General features: G+C 37.8%; 2 protein-coding genes across 6 annotated transcripts in view; one reads left to right on the top strand and one right to left on the bottom strand.

Moving 5' to 3' along the window:
* The window catches only part of ENKUR (enkurin, TRPC channel interacting protein), a 78,897-nt gene that overhangs the window by 31,737 nt on the left and 29,877 nt on the right, over nt 1–17,283 (bottom strand). The window contains exon 1 of one of the 2 annotated variants that reach the window (XM_010356255.2): nt 142–1,239. The exons of the other annotated variant lie outside the window; for it this stretch is intronic. Coding sequence (XP_010354557.1) covers nt 142–218 — 77 coding nt within the window. The 5' untranslated portion in view covers nt 219–1,239. Of the gene's footprint in view, nt 1–141; nt 1,240–17,283 lie in introns of those variants that run through there. 2 annotated transcript variants of the gene reach the window in all.
* Nucleotides 835–10,880, top strand: THNSL1 (threonine synthase like 1). 4 transcript variants are annotated; one of them, XM_030941350.1, is made up of 4 exons: nt 913–1,057; nt 1,628–1,861; nt 5,956–6,122; nt 7,388–10,880. In XM_030941350.1, the coding sequence occupies exon 4, from the start codon at nt 7,436–7,438 to the stop codon at nt 9,665–9,667; it is 2,232 nt and encodes a 743-aa protein (XP_030797210.1). In that variant the 5' UTR covers nt 913–1,057; nt 1,628–1,861; nt 5,956–6,122; nt 7,388–7,435; the 3' UTR covers nt 9,668–10,880. The 4 variants fall into 4 exon arrangements, with proteins under 4 accessions (XP_010354556.1, XP_030797210.1, XP_010354554.1 ...); XM_030941351.1 differs by having other exon boundaries at nt 937–960; XM_010356254.2 differs by lacking the exon at nt 1,628–1,861 and having other exon boundaries at nt 835–960.

Below are 17,283 nucleotides of genomic sequence, written 5' to 3'. Positions count from 1 at the left end.
CTCTAACAAGTTATCCTCCAAGGCTACTTCATCGAGGCATAAATACATTTTATTATTAAAAATCCCAGTATATGTATGTTTAATTAATACTGAGTATTCCCCATTCTTGTTTCAAGTGATGGTCTTTGCTTATCCACATACCTAGGAGGCTGGGGAGGCTCCTTCAAGTCACTGGGTATGAGGTTATAAATGCACTCAGAAGGACACGTTGGATCCATGGTCACCAAATGACTTCTTAAAAGCTATTCTCAGCTTTTTTCTCCCTGTCCCAGTATCTCTGTCCTTCTTCACTGCTTCCCCTTTCTTTCTTCTTCGCCTTCTCAAGGACCACAGTTTCCCTCCTTCACATCGTCCCCCCTTTGACCCCCCCTTAGCAGTCCTCTCGGGAAGAAAACACCCTATTTCTCCCGTGATTGCTAAGCGTCGTTGACTGTGCGGTTGCCGTGGAAACCGTTACTAGGCAACGAGGAAGTAGAGGGCGGCACTGCAAACTAGGTCTCCCCCTCTTTCTGTATCGCCTTCTACTAGAGAAGCTCATTTGGAAGCCATTGTTTTTACGTGCCTTTGAAAGTTAACAGGGTGAAAATGGTGTTCCCTTAAAAACTGTGCTCTTTTCATCTCTGTGTATCTGGGGAAAAAGAAAAACCCTACTGCAGACACAGCAAAGCGCAGTTAGTGCGCAGGCGTCTCACAATAACGTTTTTGCGAGCAGGACCCAATCCCGGTGTGGGCGGAGCGATCGGCTGAGACCAAGCGGACGCACGGCCAAGGCAGCCCGCGGGACGAGGAAGGGGAGGAGCCCGAGGAGCTCGGAGTGCTTGGATAGGCTACAGTGAGAGAAGAGGTCACGTGCCCTGCGCGAGGCTGCTCCGGGCGTGGGCGTGGAGCGGAGGTACGCTGGCCGCGGCAGGCACAGGCAGCGTCCACTGCGCGGGGGCGGGACCGGGGAACTAGCCGGAGGTACGGTGCTCCCTCTCCTGTGGCGGCTTTAGCGGTTCGTGGAAACTGCTTCCCCATTTCCTTTCATTTTCCCCGTCTTCTCAGTGAGATTTCCTTGGTGAGTTACTGGAGGAGAGAGAAAGGAAAATTAGAAGCCACCCCGCTCCCGTCGCATGCTTTTCCCCGCACCGTCCCTTCCCCTTTCCGCTACTCGCTGGTCGTCTTAACTCTGCCCGCATTTTTCCTGCCGATTGTGGTCGAGGCCCCTCGGAACCCCGCGCAGCTTTGCCCGCCACCTGTGTGAGTGTGCGCCCGGGGCTCGCGGCCTCCTCCGCCTGCTGCGCTTGCCCTGCCACCCCTGCGCCCGCTACCGCCTCTTGGGCGGCCCTCGGGGTCTGCTCTGCGCCTGCTCTTCCACCCTGGTCGGGACCCTTCCTCTAGGTCCTTCTCCAGGAACCAGTGGACCTGCTGTTTGTAAATGAGCATCCTAAACTGAGAGGAGAAGCCTTTTAAGTGGGCCTTTACGTTTTTGTCCAGTTTTTGGCGTCCCATGTTGAAAATCGTCTTCTGGGAAGCGGTTTTATTCCTTTTTGCTCCTAGTCACCCGTAAATTTATGCACATAGGAGTGCCCTAGGAAAGTCATTTAGACGCTTTTACGTGAGTGTTTAAAAGGCATTTTGGTAATAGGATTTGGGGAGGAAGATGGATGGCTCTGAGCCACCCGTACAGAGGCCACTCTGCCCGAAGGAACTAAAGCTTCCCGGAGAGGAGAGAAAACACAGGAGTTTGGGTTTGTCACTGTCTGGTTGCCTGGTGGAGACATTAAAACAACACAATGGCCTAGTGAACCTTTTAGTTTATATAAAAAGGCTTTACTGAATGTGGAGATCCTTATTTTGGGCTCTTACTGAATTTCACTAGGTAAGAATACAGTAAGTTTTTTTTAATATATGTATACAGTTGGTTTTAATTTTTGTCCCAGACGCTTAGGGAAAATTCTCCAGATTTCTTCACGTCAGATTGTCTTCCAAAACATTTTAGATAGATAGATCTATAGATCTATATTTAGATCTGGATCTAAATCTATATCACTTTGTCCTTTTCGCCTTTGAGTATTTTATGTTTGGGGTTTCTGTTTAGCAAGTATAGAGAAAAATTTTGGCGGGAAACTTCCTGTATTTACGAAGATTCAAACCAAGGATTCATGGAATAATAATACCATTAGCCAAGTGGATAGTCATCGACTAAAGCTTATAAATTTTCTAATTAGAAGGAACGCCTTGAGACTATTTGTGTTAATCAGTTCCTGAAATAGCAAGTAAGGGCAAAACATGATTTCTGCAGTTAGCACCAACTGGCCTTAGGTACCCTTGATGTTCTGGGGTTATTGAAATAAAATAATTTCACTGATGTCTGTATATTTATTATGCTTTAAAAAAATGCTAAACAATTTGTGCTAGACCTCACTGTAGTATGGTTAGTGTACAGTCATGAGCAGGTTGTTAAATCATTTGGAAAAGAACTTTTCTTTTTTCTTAGACATTTGATCTGCAATTCTCCTTGCCTTTCGAAAGTGTGTTTAAGCAAAATTATTTCTAGTTTTTATAATTCTCTTGAAATGACAGTTCAAAAAAAATGCCTGTGTCTACCTCATGTCCACAGGGAATTAACTGGTATATACCTATAGGGATGAACGAACTATCTGTAACGGGGTAGACAGTGAATATTTCAGGCCTTTGCGGGCCAAGTGGTTATGTTGCAACTACTCACTTTTGCCACTGTAGCTCAAAAGCAGCCAAAGACAATACTGAACAAATGAACAAATGTATGAGCACATGAATGGTTGAAGTTGTGCTTCAGTGAAACTTGATTTATAAAAACGATGGTGGGCCAGATTTAGCCTGTGGATTGTAGTTTGCACAGATTCTAGATCCCCATATAATGGTATGCCTGTCATGTACATAAACACATGAGGGTTTTTTTTTTTTTTTTTTTTTGCGAAGCCTTATTTTTATCTATTTAAATGAATAAAATGGGTGTAGATGAGGATATAAGACAATTGGAAGGTAAATAAACCCTTTATAAAGACAGGTTCTTTATAATTCTCAAAGTTACAGAATTGTGGATACTTAAGTTTTTTCAGTTAAATATTTGATATCATTAAGAACATGTCTAACAGCAGAAGTCTAACGGCAGAAAAGACTTAGCTTTGATAGTAATATAAAGACTTAAGTGATGAACTTGCAAAATTAATTGTTTTGGTTGTAAGATCCTTGTGATTACAGAACAATACTGGATTGTGTGGTCCTTCCACCCTCACCTCTGTTTCATGGCAAGTGGGAGGCCCTCTGAAAGAAGGGTTTGAGAGAATTTTTGATTAGAAGTCAGAAGCAGTAGAGCTTAACCTCCTTTTGCCTAGTTTGTGTCCTGATATACAGTTGGATCTCCATATCTGTGAATTTCCCATTCTCAGATTCAACTAACTACAGATTGAAAATATTTTGGTATTTTGGTTGGGTGCAGTGGCTTATATCTGCAATCCTAGCACTTTTCAAAGGCCAAGGCAGGAAGATTGCTTGAGCCCCGGGATTGGAGACCAGCCTGGGCAACATGGCGAAACTCCCTCTCTACAAAATATACTAAAATTAGCTGGGTGTATTGGTGCGTGCCTGTAGTCCCAGCTACTTGTGAGGCTGAGATGGGACGATTGCTTGAGCCTAGGAAGTCAAGGCTGTAGTGAGCCAAGATTGTGCCACTGCACTCCAGCCTGGGCAACAGAGTGGGAGCCTGTCTGACAAACAAAAAACATGAAACTAATGGAACAGTAAAAATACCACAAATAAAAAAGCAAATTAGTATACCAGCTCTGTACGTAGCATTTGCATTGTGTTACGTATTATAAGTTATTCAAAGATGATTTAAGGTATACAGGAGGATGTGCACAGGTTGTATGCAAATACTACACCATTTTATATAAAGGACTTGCACATCTGCAGATTTTTCTCTGAAGTCCGTCCTGTTAACCACTAATTATCCAATATCTCTCTCAATGCTTAATCCAAATAATTGTTAAACACGTTAAAGAGAAGAGTATCAAGACTGAAAGCCTTGGAGTGCACTACCAGAAATTTCCCTCTATTCAACAGAACCATTTTTTATGATCATTCAACAATATCCTCAAATCCTTTTTTCCATTTCTCCGTGAATGGAACAAATATTTAGCGAACCATGGATAATGCTTTGGTGAAGTCCATATATATGCCTTCTGTGTATATTCCTGCAGCAGACATTCTCAAAAAGAAAATGAGGATGTCTTTTCCTCATTTGTTTTGTTAAAAAATGTTGACCCCCTAAAATCAATTTGTGGTTAAATGTTACAAAATAAAATTTAGTATGTATCTTAAAATAGAATATATCTTTATTGTTCTTTAGAAATAATATAGTACTTAACTGCCTTCTCCTAGTCTAAGGAACATGTTTTTGGGAAATATTGATACAGAATTTACAAATTGAACTGTCATAATTTATATATATATATATAGGCTACCCCAAAGTCTTGAAAAAGGGAAGTGAAGTAAAATTTAAAAACGAGGGTAGAGGGGAACTAATATATAGAAAAAGTAAGATTGCAAAACATAAGGTGAAGGTAACATAATGTTTGCTTTACAATCTACTGTTAATGAAGTTGATGTTAGGCATGGTAGCAAGCAACATAAAGCAGAAGAAAAGATGAAAGATTTACTGGGTCGGTGTGGTGGCTCATGCCTGTAATCCCAGCACTTTGGGAGGCCAAGGTGGGAGGATTGCTTGAGTTCAGGAGTTCAAGAGCAGTCTGGGCAACATGGTGAAACCCTGTCTCTACAAAACTTACAAAAATTAGCTGGGTGTGGTGGTGCACACCTGGTGGGAGAATGACCTGAGCCCAAGAGGTTGAGGCTGCAATGAACTGAGATCATGCCACTGCACTCCAGCCTGGGCGACGGTGGAAGACCCTTTCTCAAAAAAAAAAAAAAAAAAAAAAAAAAAAATTACTGCACTTGAAAATGAACTACTCAGATTATATACAATTATTACTGATACAGATACCAGAAAGTTATGTATTGCAAACTCAAAAAGAAGAGACTGTAATGTTACAAGCAAAAGCTTCCTGAATAGGAGGTTAGTCAAACTGTTTTATATAAGTGCCCTAAAAACAGCTTGTGCTTTTAAAGTCCAGTACCAGAATACCGTTTAATAAAATAAATTGATGTTATGATTCAAGTATATAATTCTTTCTGGTCCCTGGTTTACTTCAGGGAAAGGATTAGACTGTGTGTGGCAAAACAGTTCTTGATTCATGGTTGAACACCACTGTATTCTCTGAAGGTTTATAAACCAAGCCATAAAAAAAAAAAATGCACGTTGCCTTGTACCTATATATTTGGATTCAATTTATATATTCCTAGCTCATTGTCAGTGAGTGACAATGATTAATCTTACTGTAAATATTTTGTGCTAACCACTATGATAGGTGCTTTGATCTTATTATAGAGACACTTATATAGCTAAGAGAGATCTTTTTGTGGCAAGAGTTTTATTTGGGCTTTTTATAGTGGATATTATTACGTATGATTATATAGTGATTTTGATAAATAATACAGCCTAAAAAACAATTCAGACACTAATTTCATAGCTGTAGTCCACTGATTTTTTTCCCCTCTGATGATTATACAGCCAAATCATTAAAATTCCAGATGTCCTTCTGAAAGATTTTGTATTTGTTATTATTTGGTTTTTTATTGCTTGATGGTAGAAATTCCTTCAGTACTGTTTAGTGAAATTATTTTTATAATGAGACACACATGTTTAAAAACGGTATCTTAATCTAATAATAGAGTTGGGGGAACATGAAAAGGGTCAACTTTTCTGTAGTTTTAAAATTGCAGATGAGCTTTTCAAATAATAGACTAGTCTATATGTAGAATTTTATGATACTGTATACAGTTATAATTAACTTAAAATTTTTTCCATTATAGACTCCACGTTTTGCAAAGATCAGTTTTGCCTCAGAGTCAACAAACTCTTCAGATTGGTTCTGGTGTGTCCTGTGTTTACAAGTCAGTGGAAATTAAGCACAGCACATACAAATTGAGAAGTCAAATAAGGAAATGAATTACTTCCCTTGACGGCTCTAATTTTACTTGTAAGTTAAATTCAGAGTTAGCTTAAAATCATTTAAATGTTTAATTACAAAACAGAGTTTAAGTAGCATAGAAAGTCAGTATTACATGATTAAAAGTTTTCAGCACATACTTAAACATTTGATCTAGTATTTAATATGTTTTAGTTGCATATTGGTTCTACCAGAGAACACGTGATAAGCCCCACTATGTGTCTGTGACATTACTTCAGGCAGTTTACATGAACACTGCAGAGGTATTATATTGCGTTTTACATAACCAAAGACTTGACTTGTCTGGCATACATTTTTGTTTTAATGGTGAGTATATTTCCAAAGACAAGGACTTGGTCAATATGGGAAATTATAGAGCTTCTTTGGATGCCAGAATAATTGTTTTCTCTCATCATTGGAAACATTCCTGAGGTTCTTGGCTATCGCCCTGGGCCTGGAAATTGAGTTAAATCTCTCCACTGAAGATTATAGGATTAGAAACAAAAACGATGGTTCCGTGCAGATAAGGTTATATGTAGCCTTTGACCTCATTGCTGATTATTAATTTTTCTTAACTATTTGTATAATATTATACCTTTCACTTTGGCTCTTTTTAAAGCCTTCAGTATGAATAATATGTCACAATGAGTCTTAATATGCACATAAAAGGCACATAAGAAAGAGAATATCATGTAGTTTGGAAAACTAAGCATTTTGTAAGCAAATATGTTCTTTTATTCTGGTTTCCTGTTATGAATTCTGTAAGAAATTTATGAGTAACATAGTCTATCACGATGTTCATATAACTGAAGAGAAATTAAATATAAAGAATATTATTCAACTTTTGTGAATTGCAAGTAGATAGCACTCCAACTCCAAATCATCTTTATATGTGATATAAACCGATAAACCATGAAATAATTTCCATTAAAAGATCTCAATACGAAAAGAAATAGTAATTTGATTTAGCATATATATACTTTTAAAAGCATCTACAATCTGGCACTTCGTGAATACAAGTTTCTGTTGTTTATAGTTGCAAATTTTGTCAAAGTTTTGATTTTTCAGTGTCTTGAGATTTTAAAAGGTATCATTAAAAAGGATAATATGCAATATATAAGAATTTGGGTTGGAATACTTTTTTTGAACTCCATAAGTTTGGCAGATTTTTAAACAGTTTATGTACCATGGGCATGGTTATATTCAATCCTGTTGGGATTTTAACAATCTACTGAAATTAGTAACCAAATTATCTTTTGTTGTTTTTTTGTTTGTTTGTTTTGTGTTTTGAAAAGGGCTAAAGCCCATTTTTAGGTTGGTGTGGGCAGAAAAGTGAAAAGAGAATGCTCCACTTTAACCGATGTCAGCATCTGAAAAAGATAACACAGAAATGTTTTTCTAGTATACATGTTAAAACGGATAAACACGCACAGCGATTTCTTTCAAGAACCTTTGCACTTGCAGAATTAAGGAAGTCATGGTATTCAACCCACTCTCTTGTTGGAGACAAAAATATTATCCTGATGGGACCTCCTGGTGCTGGGAAAACAACAGTAGGCAGAATAATAGGTCAGAAACTAGGTTGTTGTGTCATAGATGTAGATGATGATATCCTTGAAAAAACCTGGAATATGAGTGTGTCTGAAAAATTACAGGATGTTGGTAATGAGCAATTTTTAGAAGAGGAAGGAAAAGCTGTGTTAAACTTCTCTGCATCTGGAAGTGTGATTTCCCTTACTGGATCCAATCCAATGCATGATGCTAGCATGTGGCATCTGAAGAAAAATGGAGTAATTGTATACCTGGATGTACCTCTACTAGATCTAATTCATCGTCTGAAATTAATGAAGATAGATAGGATTGTAGGTCGGAATTCTGGAACATCTATGAAAGACTTACTTAAATTTAGAAGACAGTATTATAAGAAGTGGTATGATGCTCGTGTTTTCTGTGAAAGTGGGGCTTCCCCAGAGGAGGTAGCTGACAAAGTGCTGAATGCAATTAAAAGATACCAAGATGTGGACTCGGAAACATTCATTTCAACAAGACACGTTTGGCCTAAACACTGTGAACAGAAGGTTTCAACAAAATTTTTTAGTGAAGCTGTAATTGAGGGGTTGGCTTCTGATGGTGGACTCTTTGTTCCTGCGAAGGAGTTTCCAGAATTAAGCTGTGGGGAGTGGAAAAGCCTAGTAGGAGCAACCTACATAGAAAGAGCACAGATACTGTTGGAAAGATGTATCCATCCTGCAGACATACCTGCTGCCAGGTTGGGAGAAATGATTGAAACTGCTTATGGGGAAAACTTTGCCTGCTCAAAAATTGCTCCTGTCAGGCACCTTTCAGGCAACCAGTTCATCCTGGAGTTGTTTCATGGACCAACAGGATCATTTAAAGATTTGTCTTTACAGCTTATGCCTCATATTTTTGCACACTGTATCCCACCAAGTTGCAATTATATGATACTGGTAGCTACTTCAGGAGACACAGGGAGTGCAGTCTTAAATGGTTTTAGTCGTCTTAATAAGAATGATAAGCAAAGGATAGCTGTGGTCACATTTTTTCCTGAGAATGGAGTAAGTGATTTTCAAAAAGCACAAATAATTGGCAGTCAGAGAGAAAATGGATGGGCAGTGGGTGTTGAGTCAGATTTTGATTTTTGCCAGACAGCTATAAAAAGAATTTTTAATGATTCTGATTTTACTGGCTTTCTTACTGTGGAATATGGAACAATTTTAAGTTCGGCTAATTCCATAAACTGGGGCCGACTACTTCCGCAGGTAGTTTATCATGCTTCCGCATATCTCGATCTTGTTAGTCAAGGATTTATTTCTTTTGGAAGCCCAGTCGATGTCTGTATTCCCACAGGAAATTTTGGTAACATATTAGCAGCAGTGTATGCCAAAATGATGGGAATCCCGATTCGAAAATTTATCTGTGCCTCTAATCAGAACCGTGTTTTGACTGATTTTATAAAAACAGGACATTATGATCTAAGGGAAAGAAAATTAGCACAGACTTTTTCACCGTCGATAGATATTCTCAAATCTTCAAACCTAGAACGACATTTGCACTTGATGGCTAATAAAGATGGACAACTAATGACAGAATTATTTAATCAATTAGAAAGTCAGCATCACTTCCAGATAGAAAAGGTTCTAGTTGAGAAACTTCAGCAGGATTTTGTAGCTGACTGGTGCTCTGAGGGAGAGTGCCTAGCAGCTATTAACTCTACCTATAATACTTCAGGGTATATTTTGGATCCACACACTGCTGTTGCAAAAGTGGTTGCAGATAGGGTGCAAGACAAAACTTGCCCTGTGATTGTCTCATCTACAGCCCATTACTCAAAGTTTGCACCTGCTATCATGCAGGCTTTAAAGATTAAAGAAATCAATGAGACTTCATCGAGTCAGCTGTATTTACTGGGTTCATACAATGCATTACCTCCACTGCATGAGGCTTTATTAGAGAGAACAAAACAGCAAGAGAAGACGGAGTACCAGGTCTGTGCAGCTGATGTGAATGTCTTGAAGAGTCATGTGGAAAAACTTATCCAAAATCAATTCATATGAAAGCTTTCAGAGTAAATTTTTTTTTCTGGCTATAAGCATGCAATAATAAATCTCAAACACTGATTTGGAGTACAGTAGCATTTTGTCTTTTATGTAAATATCTCTATATCTGTTTGGAATTTCAATAGTCTGATCTCTAGGGCTGACATTAGACCTCCATGGCACCTCCTCAGATCTTTAATGTAGAAGTGACAAAAGTTAACAGTGCACGGACCTTTGAGCTGTCATGCTTTGCCTTGTGCTCATGTGGGGTATATCAGTTTCCACTCCCACACCCTCACTGTTACGTGGACCAAAATGTCTGCTATACTATTTGGCAATTAAAATATTTAAGCCCAGTTTTCAGATACTACATCTGTAACTAGTGAATAGTTCTCTGTTGATTAGAAAGTTAATTTACCACTCAAAATGGCTAATTTGAATGGAGGAAGTAGTCAACTCTTCTATTAGGATTAGGGCCAGTGTTTTGTTTTGTTTTTGTTTGGCGCAGTTTCAGCTCACTGCACCCTCCGCCTCCTGGGTTCAAGTGATTCTCCTGCCTCAGCCTCCCAAGTAGCTGGGATTACAGGCATGCACCACCACGCATGGCTGAATTTTTTATTTTTAGTAGAGGTGGGGTTTCGCCAAGTTTTCCAGGCTGGTCTCGAACGCCTGACCTCAGGTGATCCACCCACCTCGGCCTTCCAAAGTGCTAGGATTACTGGCGTGAGCCTCTGCACCTGACTATGGCCAGTGTTTTTAACCCTCCTCAAATTCCATTTTGGACTACAACTAATGTGTATCTCACACTGTCCAAATTAAATATGTACTCTGTCCTTCACTCTCTTTTGGATGTTTATGGTTGGGGTGATGATGTTTGAACATCAAGACATAACTGAAGTCCAGGATGAAACACTAAGCAGTACTATTTAGAAGTGAATACAGAAATAAAACGATCTATTTCAAGAGGAAAGTTTTCCAAAATTAAGAGTACTTGAGTAGTCTCAATAGGAGGGTATTTGTAGACAGCAGTTTCACTATATTATTTGGAGTGAATTCTTAGCGTAATTTGTTGTTTCTTCAGTGAACATTGTATTTTTCTGGCAGCTGAAACTGCACACAACTGATACATGTATTTAATTTGTATTCCTTTGTAGTAGTACATTTTAACCATGATTTATGTTTGCGAATTTACTGGATGTTTTCTTTCTGAATTAAAGATTGTCAAGACCAATTAGTGTAATGGACTACTGTCAACCACAAGATGGCATTCCTAACATAATTTGTCTTTGATAACATTGAGTTTCATATTCTTGGAGAACAACCTCCAAGAAGAAATATATTGAAAGTTGTAATGAAGAAAACATTTTAATAGTTTAATAAACGAGAAATTTGTTTTAAATTTTTTAAAAAAATTAAACCAATTGTATATTAGCACCAGATCTCTGGCTTAGCTTCTAAAAAGGAGGTTCTAAAACCTAAACTTGAAAATCAGGAGCAGTTACAGGGAAAAAAATGGAAGATTCAAAGTTCCGTTTATTCTTGTATGTCTTTATTATTTTATCATTTACTTTTAAGGATATTTCAGTAGATGATATATTTAGAAACTGCATCTAAATATTCACCATACGTAAGAATGCATTATTTTGCTGGGTGCGGTGGCTCACGCGTGTAATCCCAGCACTTTGGGAGGCCGAGGCAGGCAGATCACCTGAAGTCAGAAGTTCAAGACCAGCCTGACCAACATGGAGAAACTGTCTCTACTAAAAATACAAAATTAGCCAGGCATGGCGGTGCATGCCTGTAGTCCCAGCTACTCAGGAGGCTGAGGCTGGAGAATCACTTGAACCTGGGAGATGCAGGTTGCGGTTGAGCAGAAATCACGCCATTGCACTCCAGCCTGGGCAACAAGAGCAAAACTCCATCTCAAAACAAAAAAAGCATTATTTTTCTGAAAGTAAGAGGAGCAGTGTTTTAAAAAGACATGATTTCTGGCTGGGCGCAGTGGCTCACACCTGTAATCCCAGCACTTTGGGAGGCCAAGGAGGGCGGATCACCTGAGGCCAGGAATTCAAGATCAGCATGGTGTAACCCCATCTCTATGAAAAATACAAGATAGTAGCTGGACATGGTGGTGCACACCTGTAGTCCCAGCTACTCAGGAGGCTGGGACACAAAAATCGCTTGAACCCACGAGGCAGAGGTTGCAGTGAACTTAGATCATACCATGCACTCCAACCTAGGCAACAGAGCAGGACTCAGCCTCAAAAAATTAAAGAAGACATGATTTCTGCCTTCAATAACTGTAGTTAACAAGACAACGCAAAAATTAAATCATGTACAAGCAAAAGAGTTATTGCAAGATAGTGTGTCAAATGAAAAATGAGTGATACAGCTAAGTGCTGTAAGATTTAAGAGGAAAGGATTACTATGGGATAATCAAAAAGGTTTCACAAAGGGCATAGAATCTAAGATGAGTCTAGAAGGATGGGAAGATTTTCTAAATGAAAAGGAATGGGGAAAACATTCTAGCAGAGGCAGGAGAAACAGGAAAGATGAAATGCCCAAGAGTTCACATGTATTTATTTGTGGACAGCACATTCTCTTACTGGCCAAAATAGTTATTTCATGTCTTCACTTTTTCTGAAAACCAACTCTGGCCCTTCACTCTCAGCTAATAACTTTGCTTCATTCTAGAGGAACAAGTGACCATACATAACATACCTCAGGCTTCCTATCATCAAGTGTATATGTTTGCTGCACCCATTTCTGTCCTTTTCCCCTCCCCTTTGATTGAATTGGGTGGCATTCCTTTTCTTTTTAAAGATGAGTCTCTTTAGATGTGCCTTGGATCCTATTCCCTTCAACCTACTTAAATGACGTGTGTCATCAGGTACCTTCCTCTTGTTTCTTCAACTTCTCCCCTCCTGTGTAACCTTACTTTCTATGGCATTTAGAGTCTTTTTGTACTTTAGCAGAAGAAGAAAATCTCTGTGAACATCAACCTTTTTCCCATCTGTGCTTCTTTATTTTCCCATCAAGATAAAGTTATTCACAGTTATCTACATATATGGGCTCCACTTTCCTGCTTCTCTTTTTCTCCAGGGTGTAAAATATATGTACAGTTTAAGGATAAGCATTAAATACGTAAGTATTCACCACCTCACTCAATAGAACATGACTCACCTTTGACTCTTCTTTGATTACATTCACTTTCTTCCCCCAACCATAACTACATCATACATTTTCTGTTTTTCATTCCCTTTCTCATAGTTGTACATTGTTTAGTTTTGACTCTTTGAATTTTATATAAATGGAATCATACTTTTTGTGTTATCCCATGACCTACTTCTTTTGCTCAGAGGCGTCCAAATTCATCCATCCAGATGAATGAAGCCACAATTCATTGAATTGTATTACTAAATAGTATTCTATTGTATGAACACCACAATCCACTTACCCACTACTGGACATTTGTCTAATTTTTATCTGTTCTTGTATCAAATAGATATACTGTTTTATAAAATTTATATTGAAAGTTAGTGACTGTAAACTTCTTAACATTTGTGACTCTTCTTAATAGCATGTAAAACCATCTTTTATGTCAACATTATTAAAAATCGATGAGTTTATGAAATGAAAATTGATAAATTTTCAGGCTATGGTTATCTCTAGCTTTCACTGTTTGAAATTAATTTACAGTATCATAAATGTAGTGAATTTGTAAGATATTTGAGAAAAATTAGATTTTTAAGTTATATATGAAAATTATAAAATGTATTTTCATCAAAATAGAGTTTAGAAGACAATAAATTATATGAAGTTTTAGTTAAATTTTAATAGCAATTCACTTTCAAAAATAATCATGGATGACAAATATTGTTTCTCTCAATCCATGAAATCATTTATAAACATTTTATAATTCAGACTACATAATGTTAGTTAAAAAAAATCAGGAAGTACCTGTTTTCATGTGAACTTCAAACCCATGGAAACATAATACTGTTTTTGTCCCTATCCAGGAAAACGAATACAATCTACATATGAAAAAGTAGTTTGTGTAGGCCTCATCTGTGCACTCCAACCATTGCTCAAATCATTAACTTATTATCACTTTGAAACTTTTACTTTAAAACAAACAGGCTCCTTCAAAAACAAATATGCTTTTCTGACTGAAAAAAGCCAAGCCAAGAAAGTCGCCAATGTCATGGAAAAGGGACAGGTCAAGTGCAAGCAACTAAATCAGCATAACTGATATCTGGCAATACTTTGATCAGCTGGTATCGGGGAACTGGTCCCCAATATTTCAACGTAGGTCCTTTCTATTTTCCGTAAGTGTCGGCCGGCTGAGAAATAAAGAGGAAAAGTACAAAGAGAGGAATTTTACAGCTGGGCCTCCGGGGTTGACATCATATATCGGTAGGACCATGACGCCCACCCAAGCCTTAAAACCTGCAAGTTTTATTGAGGATTTCTAAAGGGGAGGGGGTACAAGAACAGGGATTAGGTCGCAAAGATCACATGCTTCAAAGGGAGAACAAAGATCACATGTTTCCGAGTAAACAGGAAAAAAGGTAAAACAGAACTACTGATAAGGTTCTATGTTCAGCTGTGCATATATTGTCTTGATAAACATCTGAAACAACAGAAAACAGGGTTCAAGAGCAGAGAACCTGTCTCACCTCAGATTCACCAGGGAGGGGTTTTTCCCTACCCTAGTAAGCCTGAGATTACTGCAGAAGACCAGGGCATATTTCAGTCCTTATCTCAATCACATAAGGCAGACACTCCCAGAGTGGCTGTTTATAGACCTCCCCCCAGGAATGCAATTCTTTTCCCACAGTATTAATTATCAATATTCCTTGCTAGGAAAAGAATTTAGCGATATCTTCCCTACTTGCACGTCTGTTTATAGGCTCTCTGTAAGCAGAAAACTATGGCTTTATTTTGCCAGACCCCACAGGCAGTCGGATGTTATGGTTGTCTTCCCTTGTTCACTAAAATCATTGTTATTCTGTTCTTTTTCAAGGTACATTGATTTCATTTTGTTCAAACACACGTGTTTTACAATCAATTTGTACAGTTAACACAATTATACTGGTCCTGAGGTGATGTACATCCTCAGCTTACGAAGATAACATGATTAAGAGATTAAGACAGGCATAAGAAATTATAAGAGTATTATTTGGGAACTGATAAATGTTCATGAAATCTTCACAATTTATGTTCCTCTGCTGTGACTCCAGCTGGTCCCTCCATTTGGGGTCCCTGACTTCCTGCAACAAGCTGGCAATATTTTGATCATAGTCCTACATCAGAAGTTGTTATTGCTTTGTAGAAGGATACTGTAGTCAGGTTAGCTGCTTTTCTTTTTAAAATCAGAACTCTTTGCCTGTTTCTTAGTTCTGAGTTAGGGTTTTCATTTAATTGGGACTAACAACTGTTCTGAGAAGTCACGGCTTTGTGATGTATTTCTTTGTGATGTAGCACTTTTTAGGTTGTCATTATAGACTTTATTGGTATCGTAGTGGCCTATAAAATGCATAGCTGCTAATGGCAGGTAAGTTTCATTTACAAATAAAGGGGAGTTTATAATTTTAAATTCACAATGAATTATTTTTAATAAACAAATTCTTATTTGGTGAATGAATTCTAAAATGCATCAATTCAATACCATCTAATCATAAGTTTAATAGTATCTTTGCAAGGGATTTTTTAAGCAAATGCTTTATTACTAATTTTCAAAACAGAAACTTTGAGGTAGATATTTCAGAGCTCATGAGAAATACTGAAATTAAAAAAGCCCTTAGGAACCATTTTGAACAATAAGAATAAGTTAAAAAAGTAATAACCACCACAAACAGTCTTCTTGGTGCTCTTAAAGCGCAAATATCAACATGTTAATTTTTAATGACTTAATTTTATTTCAGACTAAATTAGACTTACCTGTATTTGTGATGACATTAAAACTTAATTTATAACTATAGGCTCATCAATAGGCTTTCTTTGGAAGCCGTGTAAAAAATACCATTTGGGGGTTGCTTGGCAGCACATGGTCCAGGTTTGCAATCCTTGTATCATATTTCATTTATCCATTTTTTGGTCTGTGGACATTTGAGTTGTTTCCACATTTAGCTGTTGTGGGTCATGTTGCTGTGAGTATGTGTGTATGAACACCAATACATACGTGCTTTCTAGACCCTTCTTTCAATTCTTTTGGTCATACACCCAGAAGCAGAGTTGCTGGATCGTATTGTTATTCTATTTTTAATTTTTTGAATATCTCTTGTATTGTATTTTATAACAGCTACACCATTTATATTCCCACCAGTGAAAACTTGTGTTACATTTAGAACACAAATTTAGGCATAGTTTAAGAAGTCAAATCGTTTTATAAAGCTAAAATGTAAAAAACAGTAGTACCCACTCCCCAGAGGTAATTACTCTCAAATCAGCAGTTTCCTCTGGTATTTCCTTCCATATTTCTTGACAACAAGTTATACTACTATTTTGAATTTTGGCTTTAGATATTATCTACGGATATTCTTCTATAAAAGTAAAATATTTGGCTGGGCGTGGTGGCTCACACCTGTAATCCCAGCACTTTGGGAGGCTGAGGTGGGTGGGTCTCCGGAGTTTGAAACCAGCCTGGCCAACATGAAACCACATCTCTACTAAAAATACAAAAATTAGCCAGGCACAGTGGTAGACACCTGTAATCCCAGCTACTCAGGAGGCTGAGACAGGAGAATCACTTGAACCCAGGAGGTGGAGTTTGCAGAGAACCAAGATTGCACCATTGCACTCCAGCCTGGGTGACACACTGACACTCCATCTCACAAAAAAAAATTTTTTTTTAAATTAAATATTTACTTCTGCTCCCACTGTTCTATCCCACTATCCTCTCATTTCCTTACTTCCCATCCTCCTAATATATTGTAATTTTGGATTAGGTTAAGATTACTGTTTGCCTTATTATGACTATTACCCACATTTGAATTACATAGTATGCTATAATTTTGGGGTTTGTTTTATTTTTTGGATTAATAGTTGTGGTGTTTATTCAATTTGTTTAACTTTCTACATATGTAACAAATTCATCTCCAAACTTTCTGCCAGATGCACAGATGTCAATGACTATAAGTTCATTAGGTAATCCAACCATGTTATTTTTTTCTTGAAGATTTCCCCTCTTGAGTGCTCTGTTTTCCTGTTTTAAGGCAGACTAGTTGATTTATAGGGAGACTACCCTATAGGGTCTCTCTAGTCATCTTTCCTTTCTGTTCACATTGTCCTTCCACTTTCTGCTGAGTGGATCCAGCTTCTTCCTTTTCCTTGGTTTATTCCATAATTTTGGTAGAACTCACTCTCCAGTAGCTTCCTATGATAATGTTGTGATTTTAGCGTGTGCTTTTAATTATTTGAGAAATTGCTTGTCTAACAATGTCTTTATTCCATTTCAGACTAGATTAATAGTTTTGCTGTGTATAGAATCCTAGGTTGGAAGTAATTTTTTTCCTCAGAAATTTGAAGATATTGCTCCACCATCTTCTAGGTTCTCTTATTGTTTTTGATAAGTCTAATGTTATTCTGATTCTTGAATTTTAAAATGTAATCTTTTATTTCCTCTCCTGTAG

This window comes from Rhinopithecus roxellana, chromosome 11 (genome assembly GCF_007565055.1).
Source record: "Rhinopithecus roxellana isolate Shanxi Qingling chromosome 11, ASM756505v1, whole genome shotgun sequence".
Classification (NCBI taxonomy): domain Eukaryota; kingdom Metazoa; phylum Chordata; class Mammalia; order Primates; family Cercopithecidae; genus Rhinopithecus; species Rhinopithecus roxellana.
This window is presented reverse-complemented; position numbering and strand designations above follow the sequence as displayed.

Excerpts from the sequence above, each read along its gene's own strand:
- THNSL1 (XM_010356254.2), top strand. The coding sequence starts at position 7,436 with ATGCTCCACTTTAACCGATGTCAGCATCTGAAAAAGATAACACAGAAA.